We start from the raw sequence: 18,750 nt of genomic DNA, 5'->3' as shown, positions 1-18,750 counted from the left end.
TAACACTTAAATGAATGAACTGAAAAATGAACAGGTAAGTTTAAAGCTTCTCAAGAGTCAATGGTTTCAAATGCAATAAAATATTTTACAAGTTGTTACTCTCATTTGATTTCAAAGTTGCTGTGGAGAGCCTAAGAAGACAAGGATGTTGGAAAGAGGAGTTTCTTTTTCCAAACAGGAAAAGAAAGTGGAAATTGAATAAAGTTGTAAAAAAAAAGTGCTCTGGAGTGTTCATCTCTCTCCAGCATCTGCATTGGGATACTTTGAACTCACTCTCCCACTGTAAGACTGTAAGATTTTTTTGACAGAAAGTGTCTGGTTACTGGGCACTTGTGTCTCATTGGTGAAAAAAAAATGCGAAAGTAAAACCTGGCAAACTAGACCTAGAGGTAGGTGAAAATTTTAGCAAAATGAATGTTTTGGAAAAAGTATAATAAATCTGTGGTTTAAGACCTGGGGGCTGGGGGAGGGGGAGTACTTTTTCAAGAGGTCACTCAAGTACATACAGCCAGGAATTAAGCTAAGGGTCATTGATTGCCCTTACTTAGAAATAGGTCTGAACATCTTCTGTCTTTGAAGTAAGAGAAAATTTACAGTCTTTTTTAAAATAGAATTTTTTCCCTAGAGGCTTCAGGTGGCAAAGGGTGGACTTGTGGTAAGTAAGGGAGGACTGAAAAAAGACTAATCATTTTTTTTGTGGGTGGTTTTTTTTCCTTTGTTTTGGGTTGGGCTTTTTTTTTTTGGTGGGAGGGGGCTTTTTTGGGAAGTTGCTGGTTTTTGCAGGGGGAGTTTTGGGGTTTCTTTTGAGGGTAGAGTTTTTTTGTTGTGTAATTGGGTTTTTTTTGGTTGGTTTGTTTTGTTTTGCATTTTTATTATTTTTAATTTTACTAATTGATTTTGGGGTGGTTTTGCAGAGCTGAAGAAGATTATGGCAAATACTTGACCTTGCCTTTGAGCTGAGGCAAAAGTTTGTCTCACAGCTTCCTTGTCCTTCTTGTGTCACTCCTCCAGTTCACAAAGCTACTTTTGTGAAATCACCGCCCTAGCTTGGACGACATATTTGGAATTAAAATAAATTTTAAGAAACTAACATAAAATTGCTATAATACAATTGAAGTATTTTGAAAGCCTAGCAGGACTGCCTTACGGTCCAGAAAATATGTGAGCAGCCTGTTCATTCACTGCAGGTACTTGTTAACTAAGATTACTATATCATTTTGGGAGGAATTGCATAAGGTTCTGCTTAATTTAGTCTTTGTGCTGATGAGTATCAGAGCTGTAGGTACATAAGAAAACAGCTTCATACTTTAGTTACTCTGTGACCAGGTTTGATTTAAGTGTTTTTGACAGCAAGTGGTGTCATCTAGGAGCCAAGATCCTAAAAATATTAGTAGGTGGTGACATATATGTATAGATATAAATATTCATGTCCAAATGCACACACATATATCCATATGTGTTTATGTATGGACAAATGCCTCTTTTGTGATATGGAACCTTGTGCAGGAAGCAGACACATGATTTAACCTGTGATGAAGAATTACCAATTCCATCTTAAAATGAGTACCTGGTTATGGTGCATTGTATGACTGTCCATCGCTTCCTCTTATTCTCCTTCAGTAATTAAAAGTCAAGCTTACTAATTAGTGTCTTGCACCAGGAAGGGACAAGGTGAAGGAGTTAGATCTGAAGTAGACATCTGCATATAGATACACTGACACAGAGTAGTCCTTTCATTGAACTGTTGAAGACAGGCATCACAGTTTTTATGGCACATAAATTCCCTTCCCCAGTGAGAGAGGCTAAGGATGTTCTGGACAAGAGGACTCAGTGAAAGCTGGACCAGTTTGTTTTACTGACATTGATGCAGAGTCAGTTTCTTACATAGCTCTCCATAGTCCTGCACAGTTACTCTCATGCACTGAATCTCCTCCTCCCCCAAAACCACTCTTATTTGCTTACAGAGCAATCTGTGTAGCCATTTTATATCAGCTTCTTTGTGTTAGGACCAATTGACTATTTGTGCTTTTGGGGGTTTCTCAGATGCTTAACTGAGTCTTTTCCAGAGTTCTGCTTCTCTTCTTTCCTCTCCATCAAGCAAGGTTTGTCAAACTGCAGTTGATTACAAATCACTGTGGTGATACTGCTGCACAGAAGATTAATGATGTCAACCTTAATGACAAGGTTATTTTATAGCAGAATGCCAGCCACATGCACATAGTGTTACAGATTCCAAAGACTGTTTTTTCTTAAGCCTAAAACCATACAGTTGCATGTAGGATGATACCTAATTCCGTGCAATGGAAACAGTCCAAAACTTGCAGATAAATTGTAAATGTACTCATCATAAGAAAGCAGAAAATCTTGGGCTGTTTAGCAAAATTATAAATCCATCTTATCCTGACCTATCAGAGCTAAAGGTGATATGAAATGGTCACCAATGTAAAGTAGATAAATTAAACAAGACTTTGACTGTGTTTGACTACACAGCTGGGTGCCATTTGTTGCTGGTGCAGAATGACTCATTTGTAGTACCACAGCATCCTCCATTGCATCTGATTAGCAAGGAGCTGATTCTGGAGAGTAAGCAAGAGAGAAAGGCTGTTGGGTTAGTCTTCAGTCAAAGTATTAATAGTATTGGTTTCATGAATGCAGTAATATTTATGACTTGGTGATACAAGTTACAAACTTTTCTAGAAGAGAAAAAAGAAAACACAGCAATATCTCCTTCTTTTAGAACACAAATACATAAATTTTAATCTGAGAAAAATACAAAATGAAACCATGTACAAGTTATGTACAAACCCTTTTTACAGGACGATATATTTTTCGCTGGATATTACATATGACAAAGTCAGGTAGATCATTTCTGAGCACCAGCATTTGTTCTCTCTCACCAACCCATGGTGTTAAAAGTAAAGTGATGAAGTCGTACTCCTTTTTCTTGATGAACTTTTAAGTTAAGATGCTAGCTGGTTCTCAGTGTACCCCCTCACCATCTCCCCTTCCAAATTATAACTAATGTAGACATATGAAACTATCAAAAGATATTGTATATATGTATTTGCATGTGTGTGTTTTTTCCGAAGGAAGAAAGTGGTTTCATCAGCTTTGAGCTCTACAGAAATGTGAAAATTAATATTTTTCTCCCTTTTTTTCCTTGTTTTTTCTTTTTTTCTTGCCAGAGGTTAGAGTATTTGCATTGGCTAAGCATGTGTGTCCCAAGCTATGGGACTATGGCAGAAGCAGAATTTGTTTTCACTGCTTGAGATCTGCTGACATTCTTATTTGGTTCCTACTAGTTATTGTACAGTCAACAAAATGCTCATATGCCACATTTTTTGTTTCTGAAAATCTGTGGATTTTATTACATGTATTCAACTGCCTATATGCCGTGTTCTGGGTTGTTTGTTTTTTTTTTTTTTTTTTTTTTACTTTATAGAGATCTCCTCTAAAATGCATTGACTGAAGCAGTAAGAAAACTTGTCTCAACATCATAAAGGTTCTAATTAGATGCAGCTTTACTGTTTAGCTTCCTAAGTTAGATATTGCTGTAAATTAGATCCAAAGTAATAAAAGAAATACCTTCTATTTAATATTTTCTTCATTTTCCCTACCCCTTCTCCTTTTGGCTGTTACCAGTAACACACCACTGTGCAGAGCAGATACCTCAGAGCAGCAGTCCTCACTACTGGCTCCAGTGGAATTTGCCTGGTCATACAGACTGCTGCTCAGAGGCTGCACATCCTCAACGTGGCTGCATGCTCTGGAGCAGAGAGACCCTGTGCAGAATAGATACATTACTGACAGAAATATAGCTCTGATAAATGGTGGCACAGACTTATCAATACTATAGGGCCACATACCATCCTGGGCAGTGACTACAGCAGAAGAACTACTACATTCCTTTCACCATTGCAGATGGGGCTGTAACCATACCCACTACTATTGCTTAGCATGAAAATACTATAAATGCAATGTTAGGAGACCTGGTGTGCATAAATAATGACTTTAAAAAAAAATAATGACTTTAAAAAAAAAACCAAACCTATTTCTCTTAAGCCTGGGATTATTCAAGAATCTTTAGAATTAAAAGAAAAATTAAAATTAAAAAGGTGCTTATTTGTATGTTGGTGATTTCAGCGGTTCAGATGGCACAGAAAAGAAAAAGACAGAATTATAAAGAGTTCTCCTTTCCTCTGAATTTTTTGTGCGTTTGCCATTGTCTTTGACAGATATTCCCAGGCTAATCCACTATAACACTGGGAACAGATTTCTGTTTTCACTTTGTCCTGTTCATCACCTTTCACACACTTGGTTATTTTGTTTAATCACATTCAAAACTAGAAATGAAAGGTGAGACACACACGTCTTTTGGTGATGAAGAAATTCACAATGATAACAGCTGTAAAAACAAAACACATACACACACACACACACATTGACCTCAATATGTGTTCATTTCGAATACATTGGGATCCAGGAGCCCTTAGGAATCAACTTCTTAAAACCATTTAAGCACCCGCTCTGTGTTTCAGTTTGTGCCCATGTGAGTCAGCTAGTCCAGGGCAGTTGTTAACATTTTTATGGATTGACCAGTGAGTGGCCAAGCAGTGAAAACACAAATTATTAGCCATTTGTAAATTATTGCTTTTTTTTTTTTTTTGTCATGTATGTTTATTCATCAGTTTATGCAACCAATTATTGCAGTAGTTGTTAGCTGTCATTTAGACACACACACCCACAGCAAAACCTGAATGAGATCACACTATTTTACTTTCTCCTTCTACTACATGAAGAGTTCAAGAAATGCAAAGTCTTCCTTTGCAGGTCAAAAATAGCCAACCTCATCCACCACCACCCAAGAATGCATAATAAAAGACTAAATGCTTTTTCAGTGTCTCCTATACCTTGCTTACAAACTACATTTGCCCTTTCCTGCCTTTGGCTGAGGCCACTTAGATCTTTTCACATACAGTTGACCATGCCTGGCCCAGATCAAGGGGTTTGTATTTTCTGTCCCATGTATTCCCTACTGTTGGGCCATCGATGCTGATTTGAAAGACAAGATGTTAAAATGCCAGTGACAGTTTTAGAATGCTTTTTAAGAGTACAAGAAAATGTTTTTATCTTATTTTTCCCTATTAACAAATACATCATATACTTATTATTTTAGAAGGAGCTACACAATCACATTGAGGTATTAAAATTTGCATTTAGACTATGAGTATCTTCTTTTCTTTATACCTTAATTTTGCTGTGTTTGGCACTTACCACCAAATCTATCAGATTATCCTTTCTCCTTAAAGCTCATGGGCTTCAGGGGAAAAATTAAAATAATAGCCATGAAACAGAGGGAGCCAGCAGACTTTCTGGCAGTGTGGGAGCAGACAATTGCCAGGGGTGTGAGGAGGGCCAAGAGCACAGCCCAGCTGCAGCAGTGAGAGAAGTCTCTGCAGCATAATCTCAGTGCATCTCTCATAAAAGCAACCAGGTTGGCTGGGTTTTGGTCAAAGCAGGTGGAAATAGCAGAAAAAAATTCTTCCCTGTGCTACCCTGCAAGTAATATTTTCTTCTTTTTTGTGCCTTTCTTCACCCCAGTTTATGGAATATAAAAATTATGACACCTTCTTGTGATGACTCTATCAAATACATGCACACGCCTGTACATATGTGCATATGTGTGTGTCTTTACCCACGTATACATATGTGTGTATATGTGTACCCACATACATATGTGTGTGCATGTGTGGACATTTATATATGCAAACACACACACACAGACACACTATTTACCCAACACATGACTTACCAAAAAACATTCTATAGCCTGTATCAGTAGTGCATGCAATTAATACCAAAAAACAAACAAGCAAACAAAAAAAACCCAAAAAACCTTGAAATCCTCCCCACACCACATTTTTTTTAAATCTTTGCCTTCTGAGATAGGGGTAAAAGATATTGATAAAGGCCAAGAATTTATTTCTGTATTGGTCATCATGTGGTCTGTCAGCTGTCACTTAAGTCCCTTTCCCAGCCTTTTCCCAGCTCTGATGTAACTTCATATATCCATTTATTGGTGCTGGCCTTACTGTAATTTTTAATGGATGAATATCAAAGATTCCAACAGGTTTTCTATCTGTTCCTCTATCTAATTTCCAGACATCAGTCCTGCATCTCTGATTATCAAAATTATCAAAAAGGAGTAAGAAAATATCTCTGATTTTAGCTTTTCTGTAAATGAGAAATGTATACCCATAATTCCACCTATTTCTCTCTGTGTTGTTTGCTCTCTATGGGTTTTGTTCTACCAGCCATTGCATATAAAGCTCTCTGTGCCCGAAGATCTTGTGAGTGTGTTCAGGTCTTGTCCTTTATTTATGAACAATAGCATGGGATTTTGGGGTGTGACAGTTGAACTGGACAGAGACACACACAGACCTTAGCAATGTAGGGGTGCTGTATTTGATTCATTAGTATGTTTTATTCAGTGAATGTTCACTTCTGAAGGAAGGACACTCAGAAGTGGCACTGTATATTATAAGATATAAGATATAATGTTCTATTCCCCTATAGTAAACACCAGTGTTCTCAGGAAAAAGAAATTAAAATTCGTATGTATTTGATGAGGTTGAACACAAGTTTCTACAGTCCTCCTGTACTCAGGACCAGCTTTTTTCATTCTGGTTGTAATATGAATGCAGTTCATAAATGAAAAAGGAGCACTGACTTCAAAGAAAAGGCTTAACATGACCCAATGCAGAAACTGGATGTAAATTATAACGTGTCACCAGCTGAAGCAGCATATGTCGGAAGAACTCACTGGAATTATCTTCTCTTTTGGGGACTGTGAAATGCATTAAACATGCATCTAAATAATAATGAAAAACTGCTTGTATTGTTTTGTTACTCTGTAGGAGAGTGAAATATTTTAAACAATCCAATTTTACAGATACCGTATTAACAGTTCTCATTATTGTCTTTAAATAGCTATTCTACAAAATGTAACAACAAAATAGTCACAGTCCAAGAAGTCACTCCAGAATAAAGCCTATTAGGTGTTCATATGGTTATACTTGTACTGCAGCCAGTGGACAAACATTAAAGCTGAGATAGTTTGGCTTAAATGTTGGATTACATAGTGGACATCATTGTTTTCACAATAAATTCATCATCTGCTTTGTATTTGTTTGATTCACTGATATTTTTCTAATGATAAAAATACCACGGTATGTTTAATTGTGGTGTTTAACAATTCTGCAAAATTACAAAGCCTAAAGTTAACTTGCACAATGAAAATCTGCTTTTCCTGATGACTCTGATTTTGTGGTTTTGGTTTTTGTTTCCTACTATCACAGCCTTTCCTTTTTTTTTTTTGCTTTTTTTTTTTTTTTTTTGTTTCCACACAGTTGTGTCAGATGTTGCTTATTTTAGATAGAGAGAGTAACTAAATCATTTAGAACATAAATGCTTGGGTGGGTAGATACTGCAGCACAGATATGAAACATCACATTTTTGTCTGATGGCTATAAAGCTTGTTGGCAACTTTGTGAAACTGCTGACACAAAAGGCACCCATCAAAGGCCTTTTGCATGTTATCATAATAAATACATTCATCACTTTTATTATTTTTATTTGGTTATTACTGTACTTTTGTGTGTGGTGTCCCAGCAAAGTAAAAATAAATACTAGGAAAAAAAACAACTGCTAAAATAAGATGTTGCTTATTGTAGGCATTAACTGAGGGCAGCATGTTGTGAGTTTGTAGAGCTGAAGCTAAACCAGTTTTATCTTGATCTGAATTAATCAAAAGGAGATTCAGTGTGCCCTTTACCAGGGTATGAACTTCCACCAAAGTGCAAGGATCTGGAGCTAAATCTCCACACATATCAGGAAGAATTTGTACCACCTCAGGCCAATGAAAGGCCATCAGCACTTGTGAAGTAAGGAAGTAACAAAATGTGGTAGATGAGATGGTTTATAACTGATGCTTCCATGCACTATTTTATGCACTCTGGATTAAACTGCTGTAATAATGGCAATAGAAGAAGAATTGCCAAGCTTGCCTTCCTGAAATTAGCAACTGCTGATGGCTAATGGGAAGTGAAGTGCAATTGCCAGATTTGCCATTTCTAGCAAGTGGCCCTTAAGCCCATGGCCCTTGGCTGGGGTGGTGACATTCCCTGTGCCTGTGTCACAGCGCGTTCCCGAGGGTGCTGGGTGTCTGTGTGTGCCACTGTGAGAAGGGGCAGGGCAGAGTGTGGGGGGTTAATGCACCTTCACACAACTGGCAGTCAAGATGATCTATACATGTTCATAAAACAAAGAATATTTCAGAAGAATGTTACATGTACAAAAATATGACTTTCAACTCTGAAAATAAATAAGTTTAATTTATTAAGAGCTGGTGTCAATGCTGAACAAAATACACACCTTCCAATAAAGAAACATTTTCGTGAAATGTAGGGTTTTTTTCCCTTTTTTTTTTTGATTTACTAAAATACAAATTGGACCTTTTTTTCCTTTTTGCAAATATATCATTTGTCTCCCTTAATTACATATCCTTATAGCTGTGACCATCATTCTCCTTTAAGCCAAAGACTGAGGGTTTGCTGATTTTTTTTTAATTCTTAGGAGTCTGGCCACATATGCCATTTTTTTAAGGGAAAATACTTAACAATGAAAAAAAAAAAAGGAAAATATATTTCTTCTAATAAATAAAAATAATTTAAAATGCTAGAGGCTATACATGACTAGTTTTCATTATGTTCATTTATAAATGAAATCGTTTCCAAAATACGTGGAAGCAATATTAAAGGCAGACAAACAAAGATCTGTCTACTTTATTTTCCCATTAAGCGTGCCCTTCTTAACTTCTCCATCAGTGGTTCAGCAAGTAAGAGGAATAAATGTCACATCACCATTCATGAAGTTTGTCAGGCTTTATAAAAATAGTTCTGGCTTCGAAGGAGTCAACATTCATCTTCAACTTCTCGTATTGGTGGTATCAAGCTGCTTGTCGATTTATACTGATTGATCTGATTGGCCATGTGAGTGCTCATGGGCTTGATTTGAATGTTTCTGGGATAGGCATTATCCGGCTCATCTGTAAACCATTTCTTTTCTGCTAAGGAGCAAAATAGGTAGAGACAGAATAAGAGGGGAAAAATGAAAGTGTTAATTAGTGAAGCACACATACACAGAAACATTAAAAAAAAAGAAAAAGAAAAAGGGAGTAGTCAGTAAAGTTTATAGAAAAAAGAGATCAATAGAAGGTGACTTTGACTAATTACTAGCAGTACAGTGCATTAGATTAATACATCTGAAAACACTGTTATGAGAAGAGGATGATGCTTGCAGATTTGCTAATGAAGCTAAAGAAAACTGCCAATATGCTAGTTTACTTGTTGGATGTAAGAGAGCTCTTTTCTTGTGCCCATGCTCAGGTGGTTCATTTATTGGAAAAAAAATGATACAAATCAAAGTCTAAACTAAGAAGCCAAGGAGAGCAGCTGGGATAAGGGTAATACAGAAAAGAGCATGTGAGTCTATACACAGAAGAGTACCTAGAGAGTCAGAGACTTCTCTGAACCATTTCAGCCTTGGGGTGGTGGCTACTGCTGGCCCAGAAATCATGCAGGAGAACATAAAGAACTTTCTGCAATCTGTGTTAGAATAAACAGGACTTGTATTCCTGCTGCTGGACGGCAGCCTTGCTGCACAGGGTGGGCATTATATCCCTACTCTGAAACACAGGTGCTGGAGCACTACTGAACTCTAGAGTTTAAAATGGGGTGGGGAACACAGCAGACACTGCAGGTGACTGTGGTAGGGGTCCAGCTAATCCTGAATGGATCAGTCGTGATAGGTGACAGCAAGGCAAAGGAAGTAAGGACTTAAACAAAAATTAGAGAGGGAGCTCTTTCTTTTCTATCCTGGAGCAATGCCTGTCTCTATTAACACAGGAGGAATTTTATGGTGTGGCTTTAAGGTGGGCTGAGAGCAATATGGGAGGATGCTGAGAGGCTGCAGCATTGCAGCCCTTTCCCAGCTGTTCATCATTGTAACCACTGTGTTGCACTGCTCCATTGCAGGTATGGACAAAAGCTTCAAAAATTCACAAAAGGAAAAAAAAAATAATTCTTAAACCCTTTAGAAAGCAATTTCTGCTGTAATTTCTCAATGACAGGTATACAACCTTACAAGATAACTTTATTCCAAGACTTGGGAACTCCTGATCTAGAGAGTGGCTAATGGCCATTAGGTGCACTTGTGCCTTGACAAGCATTTGTGAACAGAGTTCTGTCTCCATTCTTTTCCAGAGGTGGGTGGGCACAGCAGTGGACACTTATGGTTCTGGGCATTTTATTATTACATGGAAGGTTCAAAGTGTGTTGCACCAGAGCTGCTACTCTAACACGTATGCACTATTTCTCATTCCAATGGAGAATACAAAATGCTGCAGAAGCTTTAGTGCCTCACTTACATAATAAAAACTGCTACTTTTCTAACCCCTGAAATTCCGCATTATCTGGAATCAGGACAGGAGTGGAAGGAATGCTCATTTTAATAAATAAATTATTTTAAATTAGCAAAGAAAAATTCAACTTAAAAACCCAAGGATTGAGCACAAAAGCTCAGGAGGTAAAGGAGAGAAAAGAAATTGAAAGACTGAGAAGAATAGAGAGCAAAAACCTGGACATAAGTGCACAAAAATACCAAAGACCTTTGGAGTTAGAGTCTCTCAAGAAGTAGCTTAATCTTCAGAATTACTAGACTTTTCAGTCACTTTCATGCATAACAAAGTAAACTACTTACACTTTATATGGATTTTTAGAATTTACAAGCAAAACCCCCACTCCCCATTAAAACCTTTGCTATATGTTCTTACACATTTTTAAAAATTAAATCAAACCCAGAAATTATATTACTTATTAGTGGCTTATTTCTGAAGGGAAGTGGAACTACTTTATTGTTTTTCTTGTCATTTTCTAAAATGCTTTTCACTTGTGTTTAAAAATATCCTACTCATTTGTGACCAGACTAAATAATTCCCTGCCCCCTTAAAGGTGCCTAAGTCTGAACGATGTGCAATCTCCCATCTCCCTCTCTCTCACCTATTATAATTAAGTTCCCTTTGATTTGAACAGATTGGACGATAGGAATTCATAATGTTACATCCTGCACACTGAAGCTAACTGATTAAGTGCTTTAAATTATTCTTCCTGACAGAATGATAAAGTTACAATCTGTTCAGAGATGATCTACAGCTTGCCAGACTCCTACCGTTCGTTTCTACATTCATTTATCTTTTTGTCAAGTAGTTAAAAAAAAAAAAAAGTCTCAATTCCATAGATCTTTTAAAGTAATCAGAACATCTGAATTATTAATGAGACTTTAAGGGAATGATTCCTGATGGGGGCCGGTTTAAGAAAGGTTGTAGGAAAAAGTAGTCTGGAAATGTGTACACATCAAAATAATTTCAGCTCCATTTAAAAAACCATTTAGTTCAAGTGTGACACATGAACCATTATGCATTTGTGGAAACCAATTTTATGTGATCTACGATTAAACTAACCTTTCACAGAGGTGTAAAGTGTGATGGTTATCATGTTTTAAAAGCCTTGTGAGATCACATAAACAATTTCAAACTAACAGTTTTCTAATGGTTTGTGTTTAAAATGATTTTGAGGCAAGTTAAGCACCGTGAACTTTCATTGCTACCTTCTTTTTTTTAATACATGGTGCAAAAACTTTCCTTACAAACAGAACTTGGTGCAAGTTAATTCAATGTTGTAGCAAGTAAGGGAGACTTATGTGAGTGCTAAGAATCAGAACTGTGCTGTGTTTCTCAGCAGCCAGTGTAAAGCACTTCAAAACACCCTGCTTTCCCTAAAATTTTCAAAATAAGCTATTTATTTATGCGTTAAATTTACAGTAGAACTCCTCTGTAGGGAGCTGTTCTTTAAAAAGAAACCACCTCTTTTTGCCTTTACCTGGCAAGTAATACATACAGAACATTAATTATAAATGTAGAAGCTGGTAGATTTTAATCTCTTTTGCTGTTCAGATTTTTTTTTGCCAGTGCTGAAACCTTGACCCAAGCATTATCATTCTCCAGCATGCAATGCTTAGATCCAGCTTTATACCTTTCCTGTTCCTCTCCTCTGTTAAAATTATCTTTGACAACATAACAATGAATCTCCTGTGCAAATTCATTGACCTCTTTACTTACCTTTGAAATGTGAGCTTAGCATTCCTGATCTTTACCCTTGGCCACTATGATATTCTGCTCCCAGTCACTAAATGCCTTCTTGAAGCCCCTACACACTTTTCAGTCTTTTATGCTATGCTTACAGTCTGATGTTGGTATGTCTTCTGGAGTCTTAGCACAGATTTTTATCTTTAATATTTACTCTTTCCTTTAGATCAGTTCAGAAACCCCCTTTTAAAAGTCTTTATATATGGCTATCGTCACCAAGCATTTTTAAGTTCTCTGTCACATTGAGTCTGTTTCTCTCCCTTTTGGAATATGCATATTCCTTACCAGAATTGTTTCTACATTGTAGTGACAAGAGGCATGTTTTTTTATTTTATTTTTTAGGAGCTGCAAAAAAAGTCCCTGATCTTCCTACGCTATTTGACAGGCTTCTTTTTGACAGAATCACCTGAGAGATGTTGGAACAGCTAAGTAATTGAATGTATCAGAAAGCAGAAAACACTTTCCACTCAAACATCTATGTTTGTAATGGGCTATCAGCATCAGTGCATCCATGAAGGTTCAAAAGGCCTAATGCTCATATTACAAATAAATAAAAATTAATGGTTTTGTGTAACACTCTTCCCCGTAGCATAAAAAAGGATACAATTAATCAAAGTAAAAAGATCAAAATACAGTTTTCTTCAACTTGTATAAGATTGCAGCAATTCTCTCCAACAGATTTATTGTACTGGTGCTTTAAAATTTCTATCATTAATTTTGAACTAAGTAGCAACTTAGAGCAAATGTCACTGTGAAACACCCTCTCTTCTAAGCAGAGGCAAAGAAAATACTACCCAAACATAAGACAAAGGTTTTACTATATTTGTATTCTCACCATAATCCCAGGTTACCTTTCAACTGTTTAAAACACAATTTTTTTTGTCTTCTGGGACACTTGCAGTTTCAAATTTGTTTGCATGTATGTGTTTGTGTGTCTCCTCCCTGCATGTAACCATCTTGTTTATATCTAAGCTGAAAATTCTTCCATGTAATTTGTTCCTGCATCAGAAAGAAAAGTAATGAAAGTTTCTCCACCTACCTGCTCAGCAATTCTTTGTTTGGCAGATGAATATTTTACATGTAGCAGGCAGTAAGAAATTTGCAGGGAAAGAAAGAATAAACTATTTTTCCTATGAAGAACTTTACTTTGCTCCAGGGCAACTAAAATTTTGTGACAAAGAGAATGTTCTGGACTCGTTCTTGATTTTTTATTGTTTAAATTACCAAAATTCTTCATTTTGACAATGGGAGTTTCACTGGAAAATGCCTGACTCTCTCTGTTTAGGTCAAACGGAGCCCTCGCCAAGAACCTGCAGGTTTGCTAGACATGGTTTTGTGTCAACACTTAAGCTCACTAAGGACTTGTTTTCCAATGCCGAAACCATGCTGGGACTGATATAAATGGCAGCACCTTCATTTAAAAATCTAAAACATGACCTCCTGACATTGGTGATACTTCTTCACTTTCAAGAACTAGCCATTCTACTATGGTTGTCTGACCTGGGATAAAACAGGAGATTTGCTCTTACTTTTCAATATAAATACCAACATAACGTTGATTTAAGTATTTCTCTGCTTATAATGCCCAACCTCCATTAGTATATCCATATCAGAGAACCTTCATCATTATAATAAACTATTTGATCAATCTGACTATAGTCAGCAGCGGAAATTGTACGCAATACTACTAAAAGTCAAAAGTGTTAGAATTCTAACTTCAGGATAGAGGACAGAGGTGGAGTAGACTTCAATTTAATTTGAAGAATTTAGATTTGCGCCCATATTAGTTATTCCTCTTCTGCTGTTCACAAAGTAAGCAAGTTACTTCTCTAATGTATGCAGTTTATATTTTTCTATTTGAGCTGCACTGTTATACAAATACTATTTTTTTGGATAAAAATCATTATGTTGCATGTGACAAGTGGCTTCATATTAACACCCTTCCTTTCTCCGCTAAATGGAAAACAGATAAAACATTAATGGAAAAGCATTTTGGTGTCAAAGCCATTAACATTCTTCCAAAATGTGTAACTGCTCTCAACTATCTTCAATCAATTCTGCTGACATAAAAAGATGCTCATGTACATACATAGGGAATAAGAAAGTAGGGAGGGGAAGGTAGGAAAGAAACTGGAATGAGGAATGGGAAATTAAAGTAATGTCTGCACCACGATAGGCTTCTTCATTGAGCAGGAACCTGGGTGTTTACAAAAGGACACGTGCAATTAGAAAGGCAAGCAGATGAGAGGATAAAAAAACAAAACAGGGTTGAGAAACAGCAGCAGCAGCAGCAGCCAGTTTTACCTCTGGTTTGGTGGGAAAAAAAAGGCAAAAGAAAACCAACAAAACAATAAACCAAACAAACAAACCAATAACTGAATAAAGTTTGTAACTATTTTTTTTTTAATTTCACAAGTTTTCACAAGGACAAAGTTATAGAGGGAAACCCACAGCAGTTGCTAGGTCATGCAGAACCATTAATTTTCATACCTTGGCCCATTCTATTCATCCTTGTTGCACTTTAGAAAAAGAAGTAAGCTATGTAAGTTTTACAATGCTTTTAAACTGTCATATTTCTGGTTGAGCACTTTAACTGGCACATCCTTGTTGCAATAAATATTCTGAGGGCAAAACATGATAACTTTCAACTTTCTTTGCAAAAAGGAACACATGAATTTTTCTTTATGATGAAGAGCAACTGTAATAGTCTCATTTATAGGGGTGCAGCCATAATTTGCAATGTATTTCACTGATTGAACTTACAGCTGCATTTGAATGCACACTCACACATATAGACTGTATTCCAATCATTATGCTTAGCACTGCACAGTGGCCCACTTCTCTGTAGCCCACTTACATGGTTCCAGGTTTTGTCAGTAAAAGTGCTTGGCTTTATTGTCAATTCACACAGCAAGCAAATCTTCAAAATTATCATGCTTGGGGAAGGGGAAGGTAGAAGACAAAACTAACCATAAAAGCACCTTGATTGGGTTGGCAGTTACAATGCTAATCATTCCAAATCTAAATATTTTTTTTTCTGTCTGCATGCTTTCTCGCTGGATAGCCAGGGAAGAGGGTATGTGTTTCTGCCCTCCCTACCCTCGGAAACCCTCCGTAAACCTAGAGCTAGCTGTATATTTCAAAATATACATTGGCTTCTGAAGTTTAAAACAAGAAAAAAAAAAGTAAAAGCAAGCCTGAAGTATCATTCCCATGGCTGTCTAGGGCAGGTTCCTTTCCACTATATTTAGTTCCCTGCCACAATTTTTTTTGGCTACATTGTGTCATTGGTGACAATTTGCAAGAACTAAATTCTGGCAAGTGCATGGAACACGACACCTCAGCACTGTGAATATTTCCAACCCAGCCCTCCTGTTCTCCTCATTAACAGTCTGGGGCACAGCTACTTTTCTCCCCAAATCGGAGAGATTTAAAGGCACTCAGTTGCCTTCCCTGTATTCCTGCCTACTGACATGCACCTGTTGAAAACAACAGGTAGAACATGCAGCAAGATTTCTGGAGCTTCTTCACATATTAGGACTCCTGTTGGAAGATTTATACCAACACTAACTTGGAAAAGTTAAACTACCATCTGGGGAAAGGACCAAAGTCCCTTGAGATCTGATATGTAAGCACAGAAAAATGCTTGCTCTTTTCTGAGCATTATTTATTCTGTACATAAGGTGACTAATTCACCTTTTAAAGACATAAAAGTCCCAAGAAGGCAGTTTTTAATGACTTACATCCAATATTTATGATACATATGGCTTTTTATCCCAAATGTCAAAAGTGAAAGAAAATATAGCTATTCATGTGGCAATATAAATAGACAGAATAATAATTTAATATGCAATTAGACTCTTTCTAAAGTTAAAATAAACCATTGGAGTTGTAAAACTTCATGCCCCAACAATTTCAGTGTTAAAGGGAAAATACACCATCTCCAAAAGACTAATGCTTTAGAGAAAGTTCTTAAACAAGCAAGAAAAGTCCCTGATATTGCTTTGGTATAAAGCAGATGTCTAGCAATAATCTATACAAGGAGTGTAAGCCCTATATAATATAAGCTTTGAGAGTGAAAAATCAGCAGGGATTTTTTTTTTGCATGGTTTTTGTTCTGTTTTTTTTTTTTTCAATAGGAGAGTTTTATAAGCTTCAAATAAATGTATGAGCTCCTGTAAATATGAGTATTAAAAAAAACCTACTGCAACATATATCAACACTTCTGCACTAAATTACTTTCTTTGTGTAACTCTGACATCAAGAGCAAGTGTTCATGTTAAATATACTCTATTTTTGGATATGTAGAGTAACTGCAGTGAGTTATTTATGTTTTGAGTGTGCCTATGGGTTTGGAATTCCTTTTTTATTCTCCCCTAGCATCATAAATAACATTTGGTCCGTCTGCTTTGTTGCTGTTGTGCTTAAGGGTTTTATGGTGGTGAAATAAAAATGACAATCACATGCACACTGTCATACGTATGCAAAATATGTGTACAAAAAGGGAGAACTCCATGGGAAAACAGGGAACATTACTGCTGGAAACATTAACTGGGGAGAATGGGTGGTGAATGCAAGTTTCACACACAGTGGGAGTAGGTACACATATCAAAGTCTATCTTCCTGCACATACTTCTGTTTTTCCCGGGAATCCCTGCTCTTGGTGCGGTTCGGTCGGTTTGCTGTTGATGGGATAGAGTGAACTGATGAGCTCTTCTTGCTGGAAGAGTAGGAGGAATGGGAGGAATGAGAAAGGCTGGCTCGGGACTGGCCAGCGTTGTGGTCAAATTGCATCAGACAGAAGATCAAGTCCGTCGGCACAAGCTCAAATTCATATGGTGGGTTTGTGATAACATAACTGGAAAGGAAGGAAGACAGAAAAAAAGAAAGAAAAAGAAAATAGGTTTAGATTTATACTAAAAAATTTCTTCTAGATTTGTTGAGCTCAGGAACACTTAGACCAATTTTTGTATTTCTGTTTGTACCTAATTTTAGCTCACAAAATTCTCACTATAGTTTTTGGACCTTCCTAAGTCAGCTGTCACTTTTTTTATGTTTTCTGTCAGACAGACATAATGCCTGAGAATGATGTTCTTCAAGTGACTCACATAATGATTTTTCAGAGAAACCACCATACAAATCATGCTCCTTTCTCTGTTTGCACCATAATGCAACAACCCTAGCAAATATAGTTATATATTGACAAAAACCAGTAACATACCCACCACAAATGGTATTTAAAAGAATGGCTAAAAAGCAGAGAGAGGAGGATTTTACATGCAGCTTATTTAAATACATATTTAAATACATATAACATTTAAATACATATTTACATAGTTATTAAATATTTAAATGCAGTCAATAGAACAAGGGATATAATTATTGGTTTGGATTGTGACTGTAGCTAAAACAAGTTAAGGAAAATACACAAATAGCTCTGTAGTGAGGTTAATTTTGTTCATTCACTCCACGGCCTCAAAGAGCATTTATAAAGAGAAATCTGCACATCCGAGAATCCAACATTGCTCAGCATAAATCCCAGGCCTGAAATAAAAACTTCCTCAATTTCAAGAATCCTCACCTTCACCTAATGGCCTTTTAGGGTATGAAGGACTTATAGAGCAGCTGCTAAATTTTTTCATGCATGTGAAAAACAGACTTGAGCAAGGCAATCGGTATTTTCTGTCCAAGCAAGAAGTGAGTAAAAATTGAACATGAAGCTCATGACTTCTTTTCAAATTAATTCAATGCTCATAAGAAATCTGCTTAGCTCCTTCAGGGACAGAAGTCCCTTATTAATTCAACAAATAATCCCAAGTCTAGCAACTACAGTGTAAATCTAAACTGCAACTCAATTTTTCAACCCAATTTGTTCAAATTCTTACAGAAGAAGCCGCTTTGGTGGGCTGCAGTGCTGTTTATTGCCATGTTCACCCAGTAATGATGCTTTCTGTAGAGCATGAAACAGTAACAGATGGTAGATCTGTAATACTTCTGGTATGGATCTGTGTGTGTATTTCTAGGAAGCAGTTAATTAAGACACATTTCAAGCAAGCTGCTAAATGGCCTTCAGTTTGCAAAGATGGAAATGTGTCTGCTCTATTTAAAGCACTAAGGTCAGGTTTGGTGCTACTGAAGTAAAAATGTATCTAATAAGAGAAGGGTTTCCATTTACTGGAAGAAATTATGGTTAGACACAGACGGTGCTGATGGGAAGCCCACAGGAGTATTTTTTGAGCATTCAGAAAAAAGACTAGCTACTGTAATTTAAATTATTATTCCACAACTTAAAGTTGATTGATATCAGGGAACTGAAGTCCTTTCCTTGCAGGTAAACAGTGGCTCATCATAGAGCAAACAAGGTAAAGATACACTCTGAAAATTTAATTAAAAAATTCTGAAGAAAATTAGCTGACAACTTAGGCTGCGATATCCAGCTTATGATTTAAAGTCAGGTAGAATCATGGAGAAATCCTCAAAGAGGATTG

At 36.6% G+C, this 18,750-nt stretch overlaps 1 protein-coding gene across 30 annotated transcripts in view; it reads right to left on the bottom strand.

Annotated features, from left to right (window-relative positions):
- Positions 1–8,363: 8,363 nt before the first annotated feature.
- The window catches only part of KCNMA1 (potassium calcium-activated channel subfamily M alpha 1), a 420,412-nt gene continuing 410,025 nt past the window's right edge, over positions 8,364–18,750 (bottom strand). For 11 of the 30 annotated variants that reach the window (XM_068197370.1, XM_068197377.1, XM_068197376.1 and 8 more), the window contains 3 exons: positions 16,896–17,120; positions 14,753–14,781; positions 8,364–9,127 (listed from right to left, as the gene is read on the bottom strand). In XM_068197370.1, coding sequence (XP_068053471.1) covers positions 8,973–9,127; positions 14,753–14,781; positions 16,896–17,120 — 409 coding nt within the window. In that variant the 3' untranslated portion in view covers positions 8,364–8,972. Of the gene's footprint in view, positions 9,128–14,752; positions 14,782–16,368; positions 17,121–18,750 lie in introns of those variants that run through there. The other 19 variants (XM_068197399.1, XM_068197384.1, XM_068197389.1 and 16 more) reach the window with 4 other exon arrangements.

This window comes from Anomalospiza imberbis, chromosome 8 (genome assembly GCF_031753505.1).
Source record: "Anomalospiza imberbis isolate Cuckoo-Finch-1a 21T00152 chromosome 8, ASM3175350v1, whole genome shotgun sequence".
Classification (NCBI taxonomy): Eukaryota; Metazoa; Chordata; class Aves; order Passeriformes; family Viduidae; genus Anomalospiza; species Anomalospiza imberbis.
Note: the sequence above shows the minus strand (reverse complement) of the source record. Positions and strands in the feature narration are given on the sequence as shown.